Here is a 15,948-nt window from a genome sequence, read left to right on the forward strand (position 1 = left end):
AGCCCAGAGTGAGAGCAAACTGACAGAAAATGATGAAAAAATACCCATGATTGTGAACGGGAAAAAAATAGAAAGAAATATATGCAGTGAGACATCCTGTGAAGAGTTCAGGGAAGCAGAACCATTCTGCTTCAGCCTTGTAAACTACCAGCTCACTCGTAATGGCCTGCCTGTGTGAGTCCTTCCTTGGAGCCACTTCTCTCCCAGGAGGAAGGAGAAAGAAGGGTTGAGGCAGGAAGAGAGAAAAATGCTATTTAGAAGGACGTTGTGGTGAGTAAAAGAGTTTGGAAACAACATCTGAAGTGAGTATAAATAGAACCCATGAGAATGGCATGAAGCTGTGTCAGGGGAGACATAGGTTTGATATTAGGAAAAGGTTCTTCACCAGAGGGTGGTCAGGCTCTAGAACAGGGAAGTGTTATAGCACCAAGTCTGACAGAGTTCAAGGAGCATTTGGATAATGTCCTCAGCCACATGGTGTGATTTTTGGGGCTGTGCTCTGCAAGGTCAGGAGTTGGACTTGAAACATGCAGGCCCATCCCTGTTAGGATATTCTATGACTCTTAAGATAAATAAAAGGAAATTTTAAAAGGAAGTTAGCAGCAAATGAGAAATACAGAAGAGGCCATGAGCATGTCTGCAAGTGCATATCATAGAGTTGAAGAAAGGAAGAGGTAGCATAAACAGAAGTTCTTGAAGCTGAGCAGCACAGATAGGAAGTAATCCATCAGTCAGGACTATCAGAAAAATTTTGGCATGAATTTCATGCTGTTACATGAAATTGAATCAAAATAAACAAGCAATGCATGGCAAGAAATCAAAGCAATGGTGAAGCCTTTCTAGGGATTTATGCAGCTTCTTTTAATCCACGATAAATGAAACTTATCCCAGTGAAATTTACCCCCACAACCAAACAGTTAAGCTCTTGAACCTGGCATTTGCAGACAAGGATAAATTTTTCACTCTTCACTTGTCTTACTTTGATATGAACAGTATAAATTGTTTGATATGATTTGTTTAAAACAGTACCAAAAATGGCTCAGCCATCAAACGTCATGCAAAGTGCACAGAAAGTTTTATCCATATGTTCAAAACCAAAAGTGAAGCAGTGTTCTTCACAAACTAACCCATGGATTTGTCTACATCTACAGGCACATATGGTTAAGTATATGTGTGGACTCTCGTAGCAGTGACACTGGACAAAAAATTCCTGGTATTGATTTAGTTGTGAAGCTTTGCTGTGGGAGAATGGAGTGGGTTTGTGTGGCTAGGTTTGCTTTAGCAGGGGGGTTGCAGGGATGGCTTCTGTGAGAAGCTCCATGTCCAGTGGATCCAAGGCCAGCTGGTGCCAAGATGGGCCCAGTGCTGGCCAAGGCATTAGCAGCAGTGGTAACACCTCTGGATAATGTGTCTACGAAGGAGAAAAAACCTCCTCAAGAGAGAGGAGTGAGAATATGTGGGATGAACAGCTCTGCAGCCACCCAGCTCAATGAAGAAGAGGAGGAGATGCTCTAGGTGCTGGAGCAGAGCTTCCTTTGCAGCCCATGGTGAGATCTCCCAGTGAAAATCCATTTAAACTAAAGCCACCTTAGTGCACTTTGTGTTTTCCAGAACACTTGACATGAAAAAATGTATTAGAAAGCCAGACCGGTGGGTGTTAATTCTGCACTGCTCAAACCAGAGATGGATTATTAGATATAGCTGGAGTCTTTATGTTAACAGTTCAATTCCCAGAAAAGTTGACATGTTAATACTTACATGTAAAAAGTCTCATTGCTCAAGGGTTCACTTGTTTTGTCAGTGATTGCTATTGCATATACTCAGTCTCCCGTGAACCAGACCAGAATTGTCACCTGAAAATTTCAGTCTGTGATGAATAAACAAACGCTGGCTGGTTGTTTATAATGGGATAATCAGCAATGCCATTTCTGGTCAGTGCTCAAAAAAATTTAATATAATTGAATATAAGAAAAAATGCTTGGAATTGGCCCAATTTTGAGTTACAAAAAACATGTGCATAAATGGAAAAGGACTTTTTTACACAGACTTGTGAAGTACTGCTTCAAATTTAAAGGTATATTAACAGATTTAATATTCTAACTCTAACTGAGGTTTTGTCTGGAAAAGATTTGTAGTAGGCACAGTGGTATCAGATGAAAATCAAGGTGCTTCTCTGTAATATGTTTATTGCCTTTGAATGAAGCACAACTGATGGTTTGGTCACAGAAGCTGCCAGAGGGCAGCTTGCTTTAACGAGAAGTAAACAACCAGTGACTTTTCAAGGTAACAGTGAACCTGAGGGTGCAGTTACACTTCAGCTTAAGCTGATTTAGGTGATTAGTTTTTTGCCAGCAAACTGTCCTGAACCTGCTCTCTGTAGGAAGACACAAACTGGCCTTGCTGCTGGGGACTGCACTGGGAGAAGGGATGGAGTGGGACAGCAGCAGTCCCATCTTACACCACTTTAAGATGTCATGAAGGCTAATCCTGACAAGAACAGTGCAGATTTTCTTCTAAATCTGTGAAATTCTTGTTCAATTGGAAATGCTCAGTGATTTGTATTATTGTGTATGTTTGATTTTCATTTGGCTATTTCACCTTTTTTTCCCCCTCCAATTTCACCCGCATAAGCTTGCAGTCTGCAGCAGCTGGTTTTTATGCTGCAATCTCCAGACAGGTGTATGCTACCTTCAATATTTCAGATGAAATTTAACCATGGATACATCCATGACTGCTTTAAACTGCAGAAGGGAAGCTGGAGGAATAACCTTCAGTTAGCTTTGCAGAGCAGAGAGCTGGGCAGCAGTTCTGGTCTAGTAACAAAAATAATTTGGATGTTTCCAACTAAAATTTTATTTATTTTTACCTCGCTGCAGTTAGTTTTACAGATGTGAGCAGTATGAAAGCAAATATGCTTGCAGTTAACAGCTGTTAAGCTTTGGGCACATTGCTTCAAGTGAAATGTGCAGCTGCATAAGAGTTTCTTCTATCTCAGTAAACCAAATCAGCCTCAAATAAACCAGAGAAAAAGTTTTCTAAGCCCAAACCAGTCCCTGTTTATCTGCAGGACACCAGACATACCTTCACAGTGGGAAGAATTCACATTGTTTTCTGGGCAAAGGCACTGTAGCTGGTCCAAAAAAAGAAAACCAGCTATCAAAACATGGCAGGTGCTAGGCAAGGTCATTATGGTAAAATAGATGGGTTTGTCCCAGATTTTTAATTTTGAATAATCTAGTTGCAGATAATCAAAGATTATTTTTACAGCAATGCCATCTGTGGAGGCCCTTAAAGTTGAAGGTGTCTATTTGCCATTAAAACTAATCCATCTACTTTGGTAGAAAAAGGAATTATTGTGCATTAAAAGGTGCATTGCAAATATGTTTTTTTCCAAGCTTCTTGGAGATATCGATGTAGAGATTTTTCTGTTAAGTGAAGAGTTTTATTTGGTGTCCCAGTGAGTTCTCAGCTGATGCAAGAGCTGACAGTGGTGTGCAAACCAGCCTCAGAGCAGTGGGTGGAACCCAGGCTGTCACACGTGCACAGAAATTAGCATTTCTGTGGGAGGAATTTGTTTCCAATTGCTTCACCACATTTAGCGTCATTTGGAAGGACTCAACCACCTGGTTCAGAAGAAATCTTGAGCCCAACAACATTAGTCTTAATGCCAGTTGTGATGCTGCCTGCTCAAAAGCCTGGGCACGAGGAGGAATGGGATTGCTCCATGCACCTTTGTAATGGTGGGGTAACCATGCAGGATGAGACACAGCAGCTGCAGTGCCCTCACATCATTAAAACATCACTTACCAAACCTGCAGGGCACTCCTGGAAATGAGATTACTCAGGAAATACTGCTGCTTGAGAAAGGGAGAGACTTGGCGTCCAGCCTGGTTGCCGAGCTGACCCCAGGCAAGCAGGTGGCGAGTGATGGCCACACACTCCACCATATGGTATTCCTCAGTGCTAGCATTGTGCTAGCATCAGCAGTCTGCATTCATAATGCTTTTAATTAGCACAGTGGAAAAATGAGCAAAACCAGCATCAAAGTGAGAAAAAGTGAAATACTAAAAGCTTTTGTGACATATAAAGCATATAAAACAGTTACAGTTTAGGCTAGTAATTATTGTCTTCTGTTGATTGAAATATTTAGAAAAATTCCACTCAGATAAAAGCAGCCATCTCTTCATGAAGGATCACAAATAAAGCATCCTGACACAGACTTAAATATGATCTCTTGCAGTCTCAGGGGCTCAGTTGTTTCCTTTCCAGAGACAACCCGGAGTCCAAATCCTCCACTGGCATGAGCTGGGAGAGAGACCAGCCTGCTCTGTTGTTGTTTCCCAGTTCAGCAATCCTGCAATGTCTTTCTCAGCAGAAGGAGTTTGAAGCCCTCGCCAGCACATGCTGTAATCAACAGCCTGTGTACTGGTTGCCTTTCAGGTTGACAGGGAGCCCCACTTTTAATTTGAAGCATGTTTAATTCCTCCAGATCACAATGCAAAAGGTATTAGATGAGTGAGGTCATTCTTCAGCTATTTACTCCAGCTTGGTTTGAAACTTCCTTTGGTCAGCGCTCTCACCTGCACAGAGAAAGGCAAAAAGCTACCCTTAAGTATGATGAATTTACTTAATCCATGACTGAAATAATGAATTCACAAAGCAAAATCATTATAAATAATTAAGCTTGGCTGCATTATCATGCAAAGTAAGATATATTGGTGTATTATTTTGTTACAAAGAATTAAGCTTGTATTTCTTGTGACATATAAGTCTTATAAACATTTCTTGCTTAGTAAATAACAGTGGAAATGTATCCTACTCTTCTGGTATGTCATTTTCCTTTTGTGCTAACAGGCAATTAAAGTGTTACAACATTGACAACCTCTCACTGTTCTCCACTCTGCCAGCATTGACTGCAACCTTGAAACAATAACATTCAGACCTAAAAAAAATTTTCTGGCTGATGTTGCATGACATGAAGTGTGTGTTTTTATTTGCATGACTGCATAGGTGTAATAAAGTTCCCGCTTTAATGGACTTGTGCAAATACCTCTCAGAGGGTGCTAAATTACTTTTCAAATCAAATTTTGTTCCACACTGGAGTGGGACCTCAGAAAATAGTATGCTTGTTGAAATTTGTTCCAAACCTAATTAAAGGTACTAGAGAAGCAGTGCTGAAAGAATCTGCCAGGCATCTTGATGATGTGATCAGAGATGGTTAAATCAAACTGCTGTACTGCCCTAATCATTCCTCTTCCCTTTTTCCCCCCTGCTTCCCCTTAATATTTTTTCCAGGTGCGTTTAGAGTGGCCAACAGACCTCACAGTGAACCCTCTGGACAATTCACTGTACGTCCTGGACAACAACATAGTGCTGCAGATCTCTGAGAGCAGGCGTGTGCGGATTATTGCGGGGCGCCCCATCCACTGCCAGGTGCCCGGCATCGACCACTTCCTGGTGAGCAAGGTGGCCATCCATTCCACCCTGGAGTCGGCCAGGGCCATCGCCGTGTCCCACAGCGGCATCCTCTACATCGCAGAGACCGACGAACGGAAAATCAACCGCATCCAGCAGGTCACGACCAACGGGGAGATTTCTGTCATTGCTGGAGCCCCCTCAGACTGTGACTGCAAGATTGATCCTAATTGTGATTGTTTTTCAGGTAAGGAGATGATTTTTATTTCTTGTCTGTCATCTGTTGAGATTCTCTGATAAAGCTGCAGATCAGCAAAGTATCAGTAAAGGGGAATGAGAGACAAGCAGTGACTGGGTTTCCTGGAAAAGACGAAAACTTTATCAGCAGATCTTCATTAATTTAATCCATTGACTTCTGAGATGTGAGTCTTCCATTGCCACTGGAGAAACTTCAGGATGGTCCTAGCTTTTTCTCTTTTTGATACAGTGATTACACACTGTTCAGAATTACTTCCAGGTTTGTCTTGCTGTCATTCGTCAAAGCTGCATTTGCCCCTGTTGAAGATGGTACCAAATTGTACCTAAAGGCTGCTGGAACAGGCAGCCCTGCTCAGCAAGAGGAATTACCAAGGGGTTTCGTATGAAGTGCAAAACACCACATTATGCCTTCTCATCACTCATGTCATACTGCACCACCAGCAAAATGTGCAAACATATACTGTGCAGAATTCCTTTTTCTTTGTGTGTTTTAAACTGGAGCCAGTTCCAGGCCTGCAGTGCACTGCTGGACATTCTCAGCAGTGCAGCCACTCTCCCCTGCATGCACCAAAACAAAGTGTGGCTCTTTTATTTCATAAAAATATAATGGGGAAAAGGGCAGTATTCCCATACAGAGGTGTGCAGTATGTTGCCATCTTGTCATCTGTAAGAACCACCATGTTCAGCTCCATAATAATGTCATAATAATTCTTAAGCTTCTCATTTCAAGTAAAAGGTTAATTACTGACAAGAAAACATTAAGTATGTCAAGAACAGAGAGGAAAAAAATGCAAATGGTCTTCCACAGAAGGTGGGTTACTGACCCAGCATTGTGATGATAATCAAAGGCTCCTGTGCATTGCCAAGTGCTGCCAGCTTTAGTGGTGGCTGCAGGAGACCAGTGAGGAACAGAATCCTGGACTGGATTCCTATTGAGGAAAACTAGTCTCAGTGCTGAAAAATGAAAAAAAAACTGTGGTAAATATAATGATTGTGCCAGCCTGGTTTGGTGATAGGCAGGGTCAGCTTGGCAGAAAGATCCACTGATTTTCATTTCTAAGGAAGCATAGGGTGTGCTCAAACACTCCAGCAATTTCATGAAACACTCCAGCAATTTCATGTCTCAGTCAGAAGAAGGAGAGCAGTACACACATTAACGTGGTTTTCCCTAAGAGTGAGGTTTAATATGCTTTCTTGCTGTTTACAGGAAATCCTGCTCATGTAAACTCATTTTGATAGACACACACAGACCATGATAATGCAAAAATCCTTTTGAAACCTTAAATGACACAAATCAAGTAAATTTTCAAGAGATATTGAAAGGTATATTTTCTCAATACACTTTTTGGCTACCGTTCTGATTTTGTTTTCCTGCAGTGTTGATTTTTTAATAAGTATAAACTAATCTTTCTTTCAGTGTCATTTTAGCTGAATTACTGGGTTTTATTTTCTTTTTGTTTACAACACAATTCTACTTTAACAACATGCCAACAGACAGTAAGTAGGGAATGAAACTTCAGGTATCATGGCCTTTTCTTTCACAATTCTGCATTAAAGCTTTCCTGAACAGCAGGGTTTGGGACTCAGCAAAAATGCTGTGAATTAGATAATTTATATTCCTGTTTGTCTTCACTGAGACTAATTTAAAATTGCACCAACCTTAGATAATAGGGATTTAATTAGTTGGAAGAGGATATTGTTTTATTGACCTGTAAATGATACTGCAGAGAAGCAGCGTGTCAGGCTTAGAGGATCAGCTTAACAAGGGCATTAGAGATTGCTAAAATTACCATTTCTCCTCCAGGTGATGGTGGGTATGCCAAAGACGCAAAGCTGAAAGCACCTTCTTCGCTGGCGGTGTCTCCCGACGACACGCTGTACGTGGCAGACCTGGGCAACGTGCGCATCCGCGCCGTGAGCCGCAACAAGGCGCACCTCAGCGACGCCAACCTGTACGAGATCGCCTCGCCCGCCGACCAGGAGCTCTACCAGTTCACCATCAACGGCACCCACCTGCACACGCTCAACCTCATCACCAGGGACTACATCTACAACTTCTCCTACAGCGGCGACGGCGACGTGGGCACCATCACCAGCAGCAACGGGAACTCGGTGCACATCCGCCGGGACACCAGCGGGCTGCCCCTGTGGGTCGTGGTGCCAGGGGGCCAGGTCTACTGGCTCACCATCAGCAGCAATGGGGTTCTGAAAAGGGTCTATGCCCAAGGCTACAACCTGGCCCTGATGACATATCCTGGAAACACGGGGCTTTTAGCAACCAAGAGCGATGAAAACGGATGGACAACTGTGTATGAGTAAGTCCACGACATTAAATGCCTGGTGCAAGGAGCCTTATTTTATGAGGACTGAAACTTATCTATGAGCACTGAAACTTTTTTAGACAGTCATTTAAAAAGACACCCTGCTACTAACACTGTGTGAGACAGGACAAGCAGTGCTGTTGCACAAGCTTTTAAAATGAAGCACTGTCGTTCCTTAGGTGCCTAAACCTGTCATATGTAAAATCTCTGTGCACAGTGCCTGTTAAGTGCAGCAGAAATTGCCTGAAATTACACTTCATTTGCACTTTCTTGTTATGAATCTGTTTCTCTAAATGAAAATATGAGGTTTTTTTTGTGGCTTAAGTGGTACAGGCAAGTTGTGATATGAATCAGGAATTTGCAAAATTCCTGAAGAAGGCAAAAAGGGGAAAATTAGCATACTCATCAGAGAATGGGGTATTGCAAAGGAAATTGAGAATCTCAGTAGAAGGAATATCCAAAGACAAGAGTGAGCTTGTCTCTACCAGCAGGGAAGGAAGAGATAAAATAATAGCAAAAGGATATGTAATAGCAAAAGGCTGTATATAAGGGGAATAGGAAAGGCTTCATAAACAAGACCATTGACAGAACTCCTAAAAAGCAAGACAAGATAATTAAAGATGGAGTCAGAACATCCCAATCTGGTCCCAGAGAAAGAACAACCCAAAAGAAAGTTCATTTTTGATTTATAAAGAGGTGTCTTGTATCGGATTTCTCCTTATTTATAATTAATTGCCATAATCCCTGTTTGAGGATGCAGCAAGTGCTGGATGGAAATCATGTTCCTAGTTCAGAATTCTTAAGGAGGATAGTAATGCCTATTTTCTGTGGAGCATAGGAGTTCATGGTCAAAAACTAAAATGAAAACCATCCAGGTGAGATTGGGACAAAAACCACATTGATAACAAGTGAGTTACTGCCTGAGTCATCTGGAGAGCTAGAATCCCTGTCATTACAGGTTTTTAGAATTATAATTTCTTCAAATGAAAGTAGGATGAAAGCAAAGAAAATGCTACCTAGTATGTGGGGGTTTTTATTCAACAGGATGTTTCTTCATCCTGTTCTCTATTATTCTGCCAAAGACTAAATTAATAGGGTGGGCATAAGTATAAGCCATTAGAGAGGGCCTTTTTTTACAATATCTGGGAAAACAAAAGCATACAGGATCTTCCTGGTTCAGTTATCATTATCAAACATCTATTGATGGACATTTAAACTCTCTTGCAACAGCACAAGCTTGCTGATGCCCTGGTGCTGTTCAAACACTGATCAGAGTCACCTTTTATAAACAGAACTGACTGTAAATGTATGTATGCTTCTTTTTAATAATTTCAGTGCTGAGAGTTGTCCATTTATATCCCCACTTGATGATGATGTCAGTCCAGACCATGGACCAATGACACTTTCAAAGAGCCTTTACAGTAACTCCAAGCCGTGTCTATTAAAATGCTGAACGGCAGGCCTAGTAGCAGGGCCTGGATTGTTAGAGCATGGGAGAGCAGATTATTTTTAGTCATGTGCCTTTCAGTCCTGGTATTCTTACTCTCAATGTCCCACTGACATTGAGCATAAACCATTTCACACTATTGCTCTTGCTGTACTATTGCTCATTCTTCTTTTTAAAGTACAGCTCAAGTTTTGAAAGATCTTTTAAAGGACTTTACCTGCTTGCAAGTGCCTCCTGCTGTATGTAGTATAGATATATTCATTAAGAAGTACCTGTGCCTTGGGAGGATGGTATGATGTACATGAATAACACAAAGAAATTTTTTTTAATTAAACAGTTTTACATACTTTCCCAGCTTTAACTACAGGCTGGGTAACACTGTCCTAACCAATGCTTCGAGTTGTCCAGGCTTTGTATGACCACACACTCCTGCCAGCCTACATCAGTCAGGGAAAATTAACAGAATTACAACTTTAGCATTACAAAAACAGCAACGAAATTAAATAATGTCAATTAAATAAAATCATGTCATTAATATTTATATTTAATCCAATATATTAAGTCATTTTTATAATACATTACAAATTCCTCAATGACTGAAACACATAACGTCACCTGATCTGCTCCAGTCAGAGAGACAGTGGGCTGTAATCACCTCTGTGCTGAATAGTTGTGCTTTCAGGAGATGCTGCTCACCTGCTACCATGAATAGGTCATGGGCTGTGAATAGCTGATGGCCTTGGTTATCTTTTACCCAGATACTGTTTTCCAGGGAGGTCACATTCTGTACTGACAGCCAATTTCAGTTTGAAAATTAGAACTTTTTGAAAGGTTTACTTATATATATGAATTGCTTGTGAGCACCGTTAGAATGTAGCATTGGAACTAAGAGCAACTTTCAAATTGCTTGAAATCATCTTTGGTGCTTAAGCTAGATTTGCATTCACATCCAAAAGTTCGACCCGTGGCACTGTCAAGCTGAAATAGGGATGAGTTTGTTTAACAGCACATATCACACATACTTGGGAATATGAGCAAAGATAATGACCTGTTCAGAACATCTACCTTTATGTCAGATTCACTCTCAGAGGGAAATTATTAAGAGGTAGAAAACCACCTACAAAAGTACTTGTCATCCATCTACTCTAATCTGATGGAATTGAAGTGCTGAAAGAGCTCTTGCATACAATTATAGCTAATGTACAATTTTAAGTCATCTAGATTTCTTTTAATATTGTGTCATTAAAGCTGTAAAAGAGGAGGGGAAGCACTGGTCCTCTATTAAATCAAGGACAAGAAAACACCTGCAAGAAACAACTCTCTCAGAAAAAATTAATTAGACCGCTTTCCCTTTGAAATGATATAACTCTTAAATGTGCTACACATAGAAATGCAAATGGATTGTGAAGCAATATCCCCATGTGTGCATTTCAAATACTGGTGAGCACTTCCTCATGTGAGTACTGAAATCAATGCAATTATTTGCATGATTAAATGGTCACTGACATGATTAACAGTGGCATAACTGAGCCCCAAATTAACATTAAGAAATATGTCATGATTCCACCCCTATTAGTATGGGTAGGACATTGCAGGAGCTGAGTCCCAGTGTGCTGCTATTCATCATGTGGAAGGTGACAGAACCTGTCCTCAGAGGGCTGAGTTTCTTGGAGCAATCTAGAAGAAAAAAGAACCCTTTAGATGATCATGCTGTGGAATCAATACTGAGACACTCTTCTGCGTGTCCTCCTTGAAGCCAGTGGGGCCATCCACACGAGTGAGGGGCTCTGGTGTGTGCTCGGGTCTCATTACAAGTCAGCACCTTCCTGGCCAGACAGCCAGGAGCAGTTTATCCCATTTTCAGCCAGACAGGGAGTTTTGTATTTCAGCAGCAGCACTATCAGCAGCTAAACTGGATCCTTAGTGAAGATGGATCCCGTGTCTTGAACACAAGTACATTGCAATAAACCAGCTGTATTTGCACCTTAAAAATGCAGTTTGGGGGATTTTCTGTGGTACAGTAGCAAATCCAAATAACCTACCAGGCTGCCACACCTGTTTGATCAAGCAGTAAATGAAATATAACTGCCTGATGTTGGTGGAGTTTTCTAATGATGAAAAGTAGTGATCTGAGTCAATTTTTGCTGCTGCCTGTGGCACCCAGTCAGCTTGCACAGAACTGGCAGAAGGGGAGAATGTAAATAAGTCACACAGTTTATATAAGGCCAGTGAGAGGTGAAAAGGAGAGAGATTATTTTTAATTTAACATTTGATTAATTTTAACTTGTTTGTCAAAAAAACACAAGATGATTACTAGTTCAGTCTCTAGTGGTTGTGTGAAAAGAATAGCAGCTCTATTTTTCTTTTTTATATTGTAGGGAAGACAAAAAAAAACTTGATATTTTTTCACCAATACGTCTTGTGACATATAGATTTTGTCTGACTAATTAGGGGCAGATAAAGATCCTAGAGAAATTATGCCAATACCTGAAAGGGAAGAACAAAGCCGGATCATCTGGTGATGTGAATGGGAAGAGCTTCATTGGCAACAGTGCAGTTCCACCAGCTGATATATCAGTTTGGTCTGTGAGAGGAGACAACTAATAAAACATGAAAACTTAATTATGCTTTCATACCTGCACAATAAGTTTCTATTTTATGAAGATGAGTTAGTTTTGCTCATGCAAATACTCTGCAATATCAGTGAGTTGTCTTAGGTGAATAAAAACATGTCAGCATCAATAAGATTTTTAAGATGTGAGGCATTATTATGAAACAATACCAAGCACCAAGCAATGCTCTGTGCTGGTTTCTGTGTGAACCATCAGAAAGAAGAAATATGTTGATAGAACTGAAAAGACCTGTTAGAAATGCTGCTCCAGAGCTCTGGAATTAATTATTGACTTTTTGGTAACATGGCCTGATTCACAATCAAGTACCTTGAGCTACAAGAATTTCTTTAGCACTGATGAAGTTTAGGTGAACTGAAATGTAGTGCTCTAGATTCTAGGTGAGAAGCTCCTGCTGATTTAAGTAGACCCACAGGAAACAAAACACAAGAGCAAAACCCATGTAGGCAACTTATTTCCTGCAGATTTCAATCTCATTTTATCACTGTTGTTACGCTTTAGGTCCCCTTTTTGCATTCACCACTCATATTACGTGCTTCACACATCTGTGACAAAAGGCAGCTTTTAAGTGTTGCAGAAGGTAAGAACTGGTTTTATTTAATCTTATGGGTACAAAAATGCCGTTTTTAGGGGTGATTTGGATGCCTGACCACCGAGTGACCTCCAGTGGCCTTGTCCCTGCATCGCAGCCCACTGGGGAAGCCCCAGCCAGCCGTGAGCAGCACAGAAACCTCTGGCACAGGCTGGGTGCTGTAGGTAGCATCTCATAGTATTCCCAGCTGTATTTGATCCAGCACCACTGAAAAATACTCCAAGCAGGAATTCAGACTGGGTACTGAATGCATTTTGAGTGACTAAATGGACCAGTTCTTACCTTTTTACTTACTGCACAGTGTTGACAATGCTTCCTACCTCTTTCACTATTTTTTCTGCTTTTAGGAGTATCTACATGACAACAGAGGTGTATTTTCATGGCTCTTTCACATCATTTTGCAGGTATGACTCTGATGGCCACCTGACCAATGCAACCTTCCCAACAGGGGAAGTCAGCAGCTTCCACAGTGATGTTGAAAAACTGACACGAGTGGAACTTGATACTTCAAACAGGGAGAATGTGATCACAGCCACAAACTTCTCAGCTACCTCTACAATATATACTTTAAAACAAGGTAATAAAAGCATTTCTGTTATTTCTTCCCTAATCACTAGACATTACTGCATTCTTGACTGTCGGCCAGGAAAAAAAAAAAAAAGAAAAAAAAACCCACAAAACATTATAATTAGTTCATTTGTTTCTTCCTTGCTTCAGCACCAACAGCTATAATTCTGCTGGGCTACCAGTTAGAAACAAGCCACAAGAGAATTCTTCTCCTGGAAGAACTCCATGGATAAAACCTAATTATTGACATTTCTGATGTCTCCAGGCTTTCATTTTCTTTCTGCTTCAGTATTTGGAGAACTGGATCTAACCTGTAATACACTGAGCTTTGTTATTCTAAGCAATACTTCCCAGAAGAATGACAGGTTCCACTGACATTTTAGCACTGAAATGCCTTCTTTGGCCAATACTGTGTATTCTTTCAGGTAGTTCTGTGACCTGGTGGCAGCACTTGTAGGAACGGGGAGAGCGTGGCCCACCTCTGCTTGTGGCTACCTCGGGGATTAGATTTTTACTCAACCCCTGTAGACACCACAGTATTTCCCTGGTAATATCATATATCTCAAAATAAAAAACTGCTTTCCGCCTAATTGGAAGTGTCCCAGTGTCCTCCTGCAGATTTTGGGGATTTATCACCAGAGTTCTGGGCTTATGTAGTTTAATCAATCTGGGGTCTTTTGCCCTTTTTGGGTATTTTGTTGTCAATGGATTGCTCAGGCTTTGAGAGAACAGGTGCTGGGAAATAGCTCTCTGATGTCTTTCCAGGTCTGCTATAGAAAAGCTTTGTAACTGAGCTCATCAAAGAACTTTTCTTTCTCTCAAGTTTTCATCTATAAGAAAAAACTAGGAAGAACTCACTTCACAAGATACCCACTCATTCCTCTTTACTGTTGCATGGCAGAGACAGCACTGCATAAATATAAATAATTATATTGTTCTGTCACCTGTTAAGCTTTGTCCAAGTGACTCCATCTGCTCTCTGCACAGTCTGCTGCCTGATCTGTCTGTCCTTAAATCTGAAACTCTCCAAAGTTGCTAAATTATCAAAGTCTGTCTCAGCAAAGTGCTTGCACACAACCGGCAGTGCCAGAAATTAACAACTCTAGTTATTATTGTATGTGTCTCATAAATTCATATAATTTACATGTTTACATATCCCTGAAAAACTAGCACAAAGCACCTTGTGAACAGTCAGTCTGGTGTGGTATCCTTACATCCAATTATCTTTACTTTCTGGCATACTGTATTTTCCTTGTATTCACATCTCAAGAGCTGGACCAGTTACTTCCACGTGGACTGGCTTACAAAAAGGATGCTTTGGATACTCCTTAGCTGGAGTGAGTTCAGTCTCACTGTAAGGGTGAGGCTTTTCTTTTGTATGTTAGCACTAAACTCAGGCTCATGTTGGAGTTCCCCCTGCAGCTGAGCTGCAGGAACATCCATATCCCAGCTTGAGCAGATGCCAGCATGGCACAGCTCTGCCTGCAGAGGAGGAATTACACTGCCCAGGCAGAGGAGAGGAGCTCCAGTGTCTGTCGCCTTCATATACTCTCAGTGGAGACCTGCTCTGGACCTTCCACACACTTCTGGTAGTTTTGGGGGGAGAGGGAAGCTGTGCTGGGTCACCCCAGCTCCCCTAACAGCCCTCTGTGGCACAGTGCTGAGCCTCTGGAGCTGCTCACTGTGCCACCACTGCTGATCCATTAATTGTTCTGGCCACAGTCACTTCCCAGTCGTTCTGTTGCAAGCTTCAGCCTTGTGGCTGATCATCCCTGTGCCTCAGCCCAGAGTCCTGCTGCTAATGGGGAAGAGGACAAGCCTTTTGTACAGTGACACAGGGAAAAGGGACAGAATGGGAGACTGGCTGTCATCCTAGATATCTGGAAACCAGCTTTCTTGTTTGACCTCAGATACTCTTGCAGTACATTTTCCTGTTGGGATCTGCAACATGCTAAGGTCGTCACAATATCAATGGTCAGTACTCAGCTTATGGTTTTACATACTTTTAAGCTGAAAGCAAAAATTCTTTATTCCTGCTGCAGGAAACCTTCACAATGTCATAAGGCCAAATGTAATAAAAAGCTCTTCAGACTTGGGAAGGCCTGGAGGTTACAGCTTGCAAAACTCACTCTGTGGTTGGGGTCCAGCTGTCTGTAACCTCCCTGGGTTACAAACTAGCCCTGTTGTGCCTAAAATTTGGTTTATAAATCTGGAGATCTGCACTTCTCTCTGTTCCCTGATTTTTGTTGTTTTTTGACAGATAACACACAGAACATCTACCGGATCAGCCCGGATGGGTCCCTGAGAGTCACCTTTGCCAGCGGAATGGAAATCACGCTTAACACAGAACCTCACATCCTAGCAGGGGTTGTCAGCCCCACGCTGGGGAAGTGCAATATCTCCCTTCCTGGAGAGCATAACTCAAATCTCATTGAATGGAGGCAAAGGAGGGAGCAGACCAAAGGCAACATCTCCACATTTGAGAGAAGGCTAAGGGTAAGGCTTCCTCTTGTGTAAGTGCAGTGTTCCCTTTGAAAGCCATTGAACTAAAATCATGTTGAAATGTTATACTTCATAAGAATGAAAATGTTGTATCAGTGGTGGGCCCCAGCCATGAATTTCAAAACCAAACTCCTCCAACAGTCTCAGGGATGTTTGATCTCTGTTTGATTTTGATTGTAAGATTTGACCTCAAGACATAATTAGTTCTTCTCCTCC

General features: G+C 41.5%; 1 protein-coding gene across 5 annotated transcripts in view; it reads left to right on the plus strand.

Annotated features, from left to right (window-relative positions):
* The window catches only part of TENM1 (teneurin transmembrane protein 1), a 782,308-nt gene that overhangs the window by 747,949 nt on the left and 18,411 nt on the right, over positions 1–15,948 (plus strand). For all 5 annotated transcript variants that reach the window (XM_039717552.1, XM_039717551.1, XM_039717554.1 and 2 more), the window contains 4 exons: positions 5,296–5,662; positions 7,478–7,988; positions 13,068–13,240; positions 15,491–15,726. In XM_039717552.1, the coding sequence (XP_039573486.1) occupies positions 5,296–5,662; positions 7,478–7,988; positions 13,068–13,240; positions 15,491–15,726 (1,287 nt within the window). The remainder of the gene's footprint in view (positions 1–5,295; positions 5,663–7,477; positions 7,989–13,067; positions 13,241–15,490; positions 15,727–15,948) is intronic.

This window comes from Passer montanus, unplaced genomic scaffold (assembly GCF_014805655.1).
Source record: "Passer montanus isolate IOZ18808 unplaced genomic scaffold, ASM1480565v1 scaffold38, whole genome shotgun sequence".
Lineage (NCBI taxonomy): Eukaryota > Metazoa > Chordata > Aves > Passeriformes > Passeridae > Passer > Passer montanus.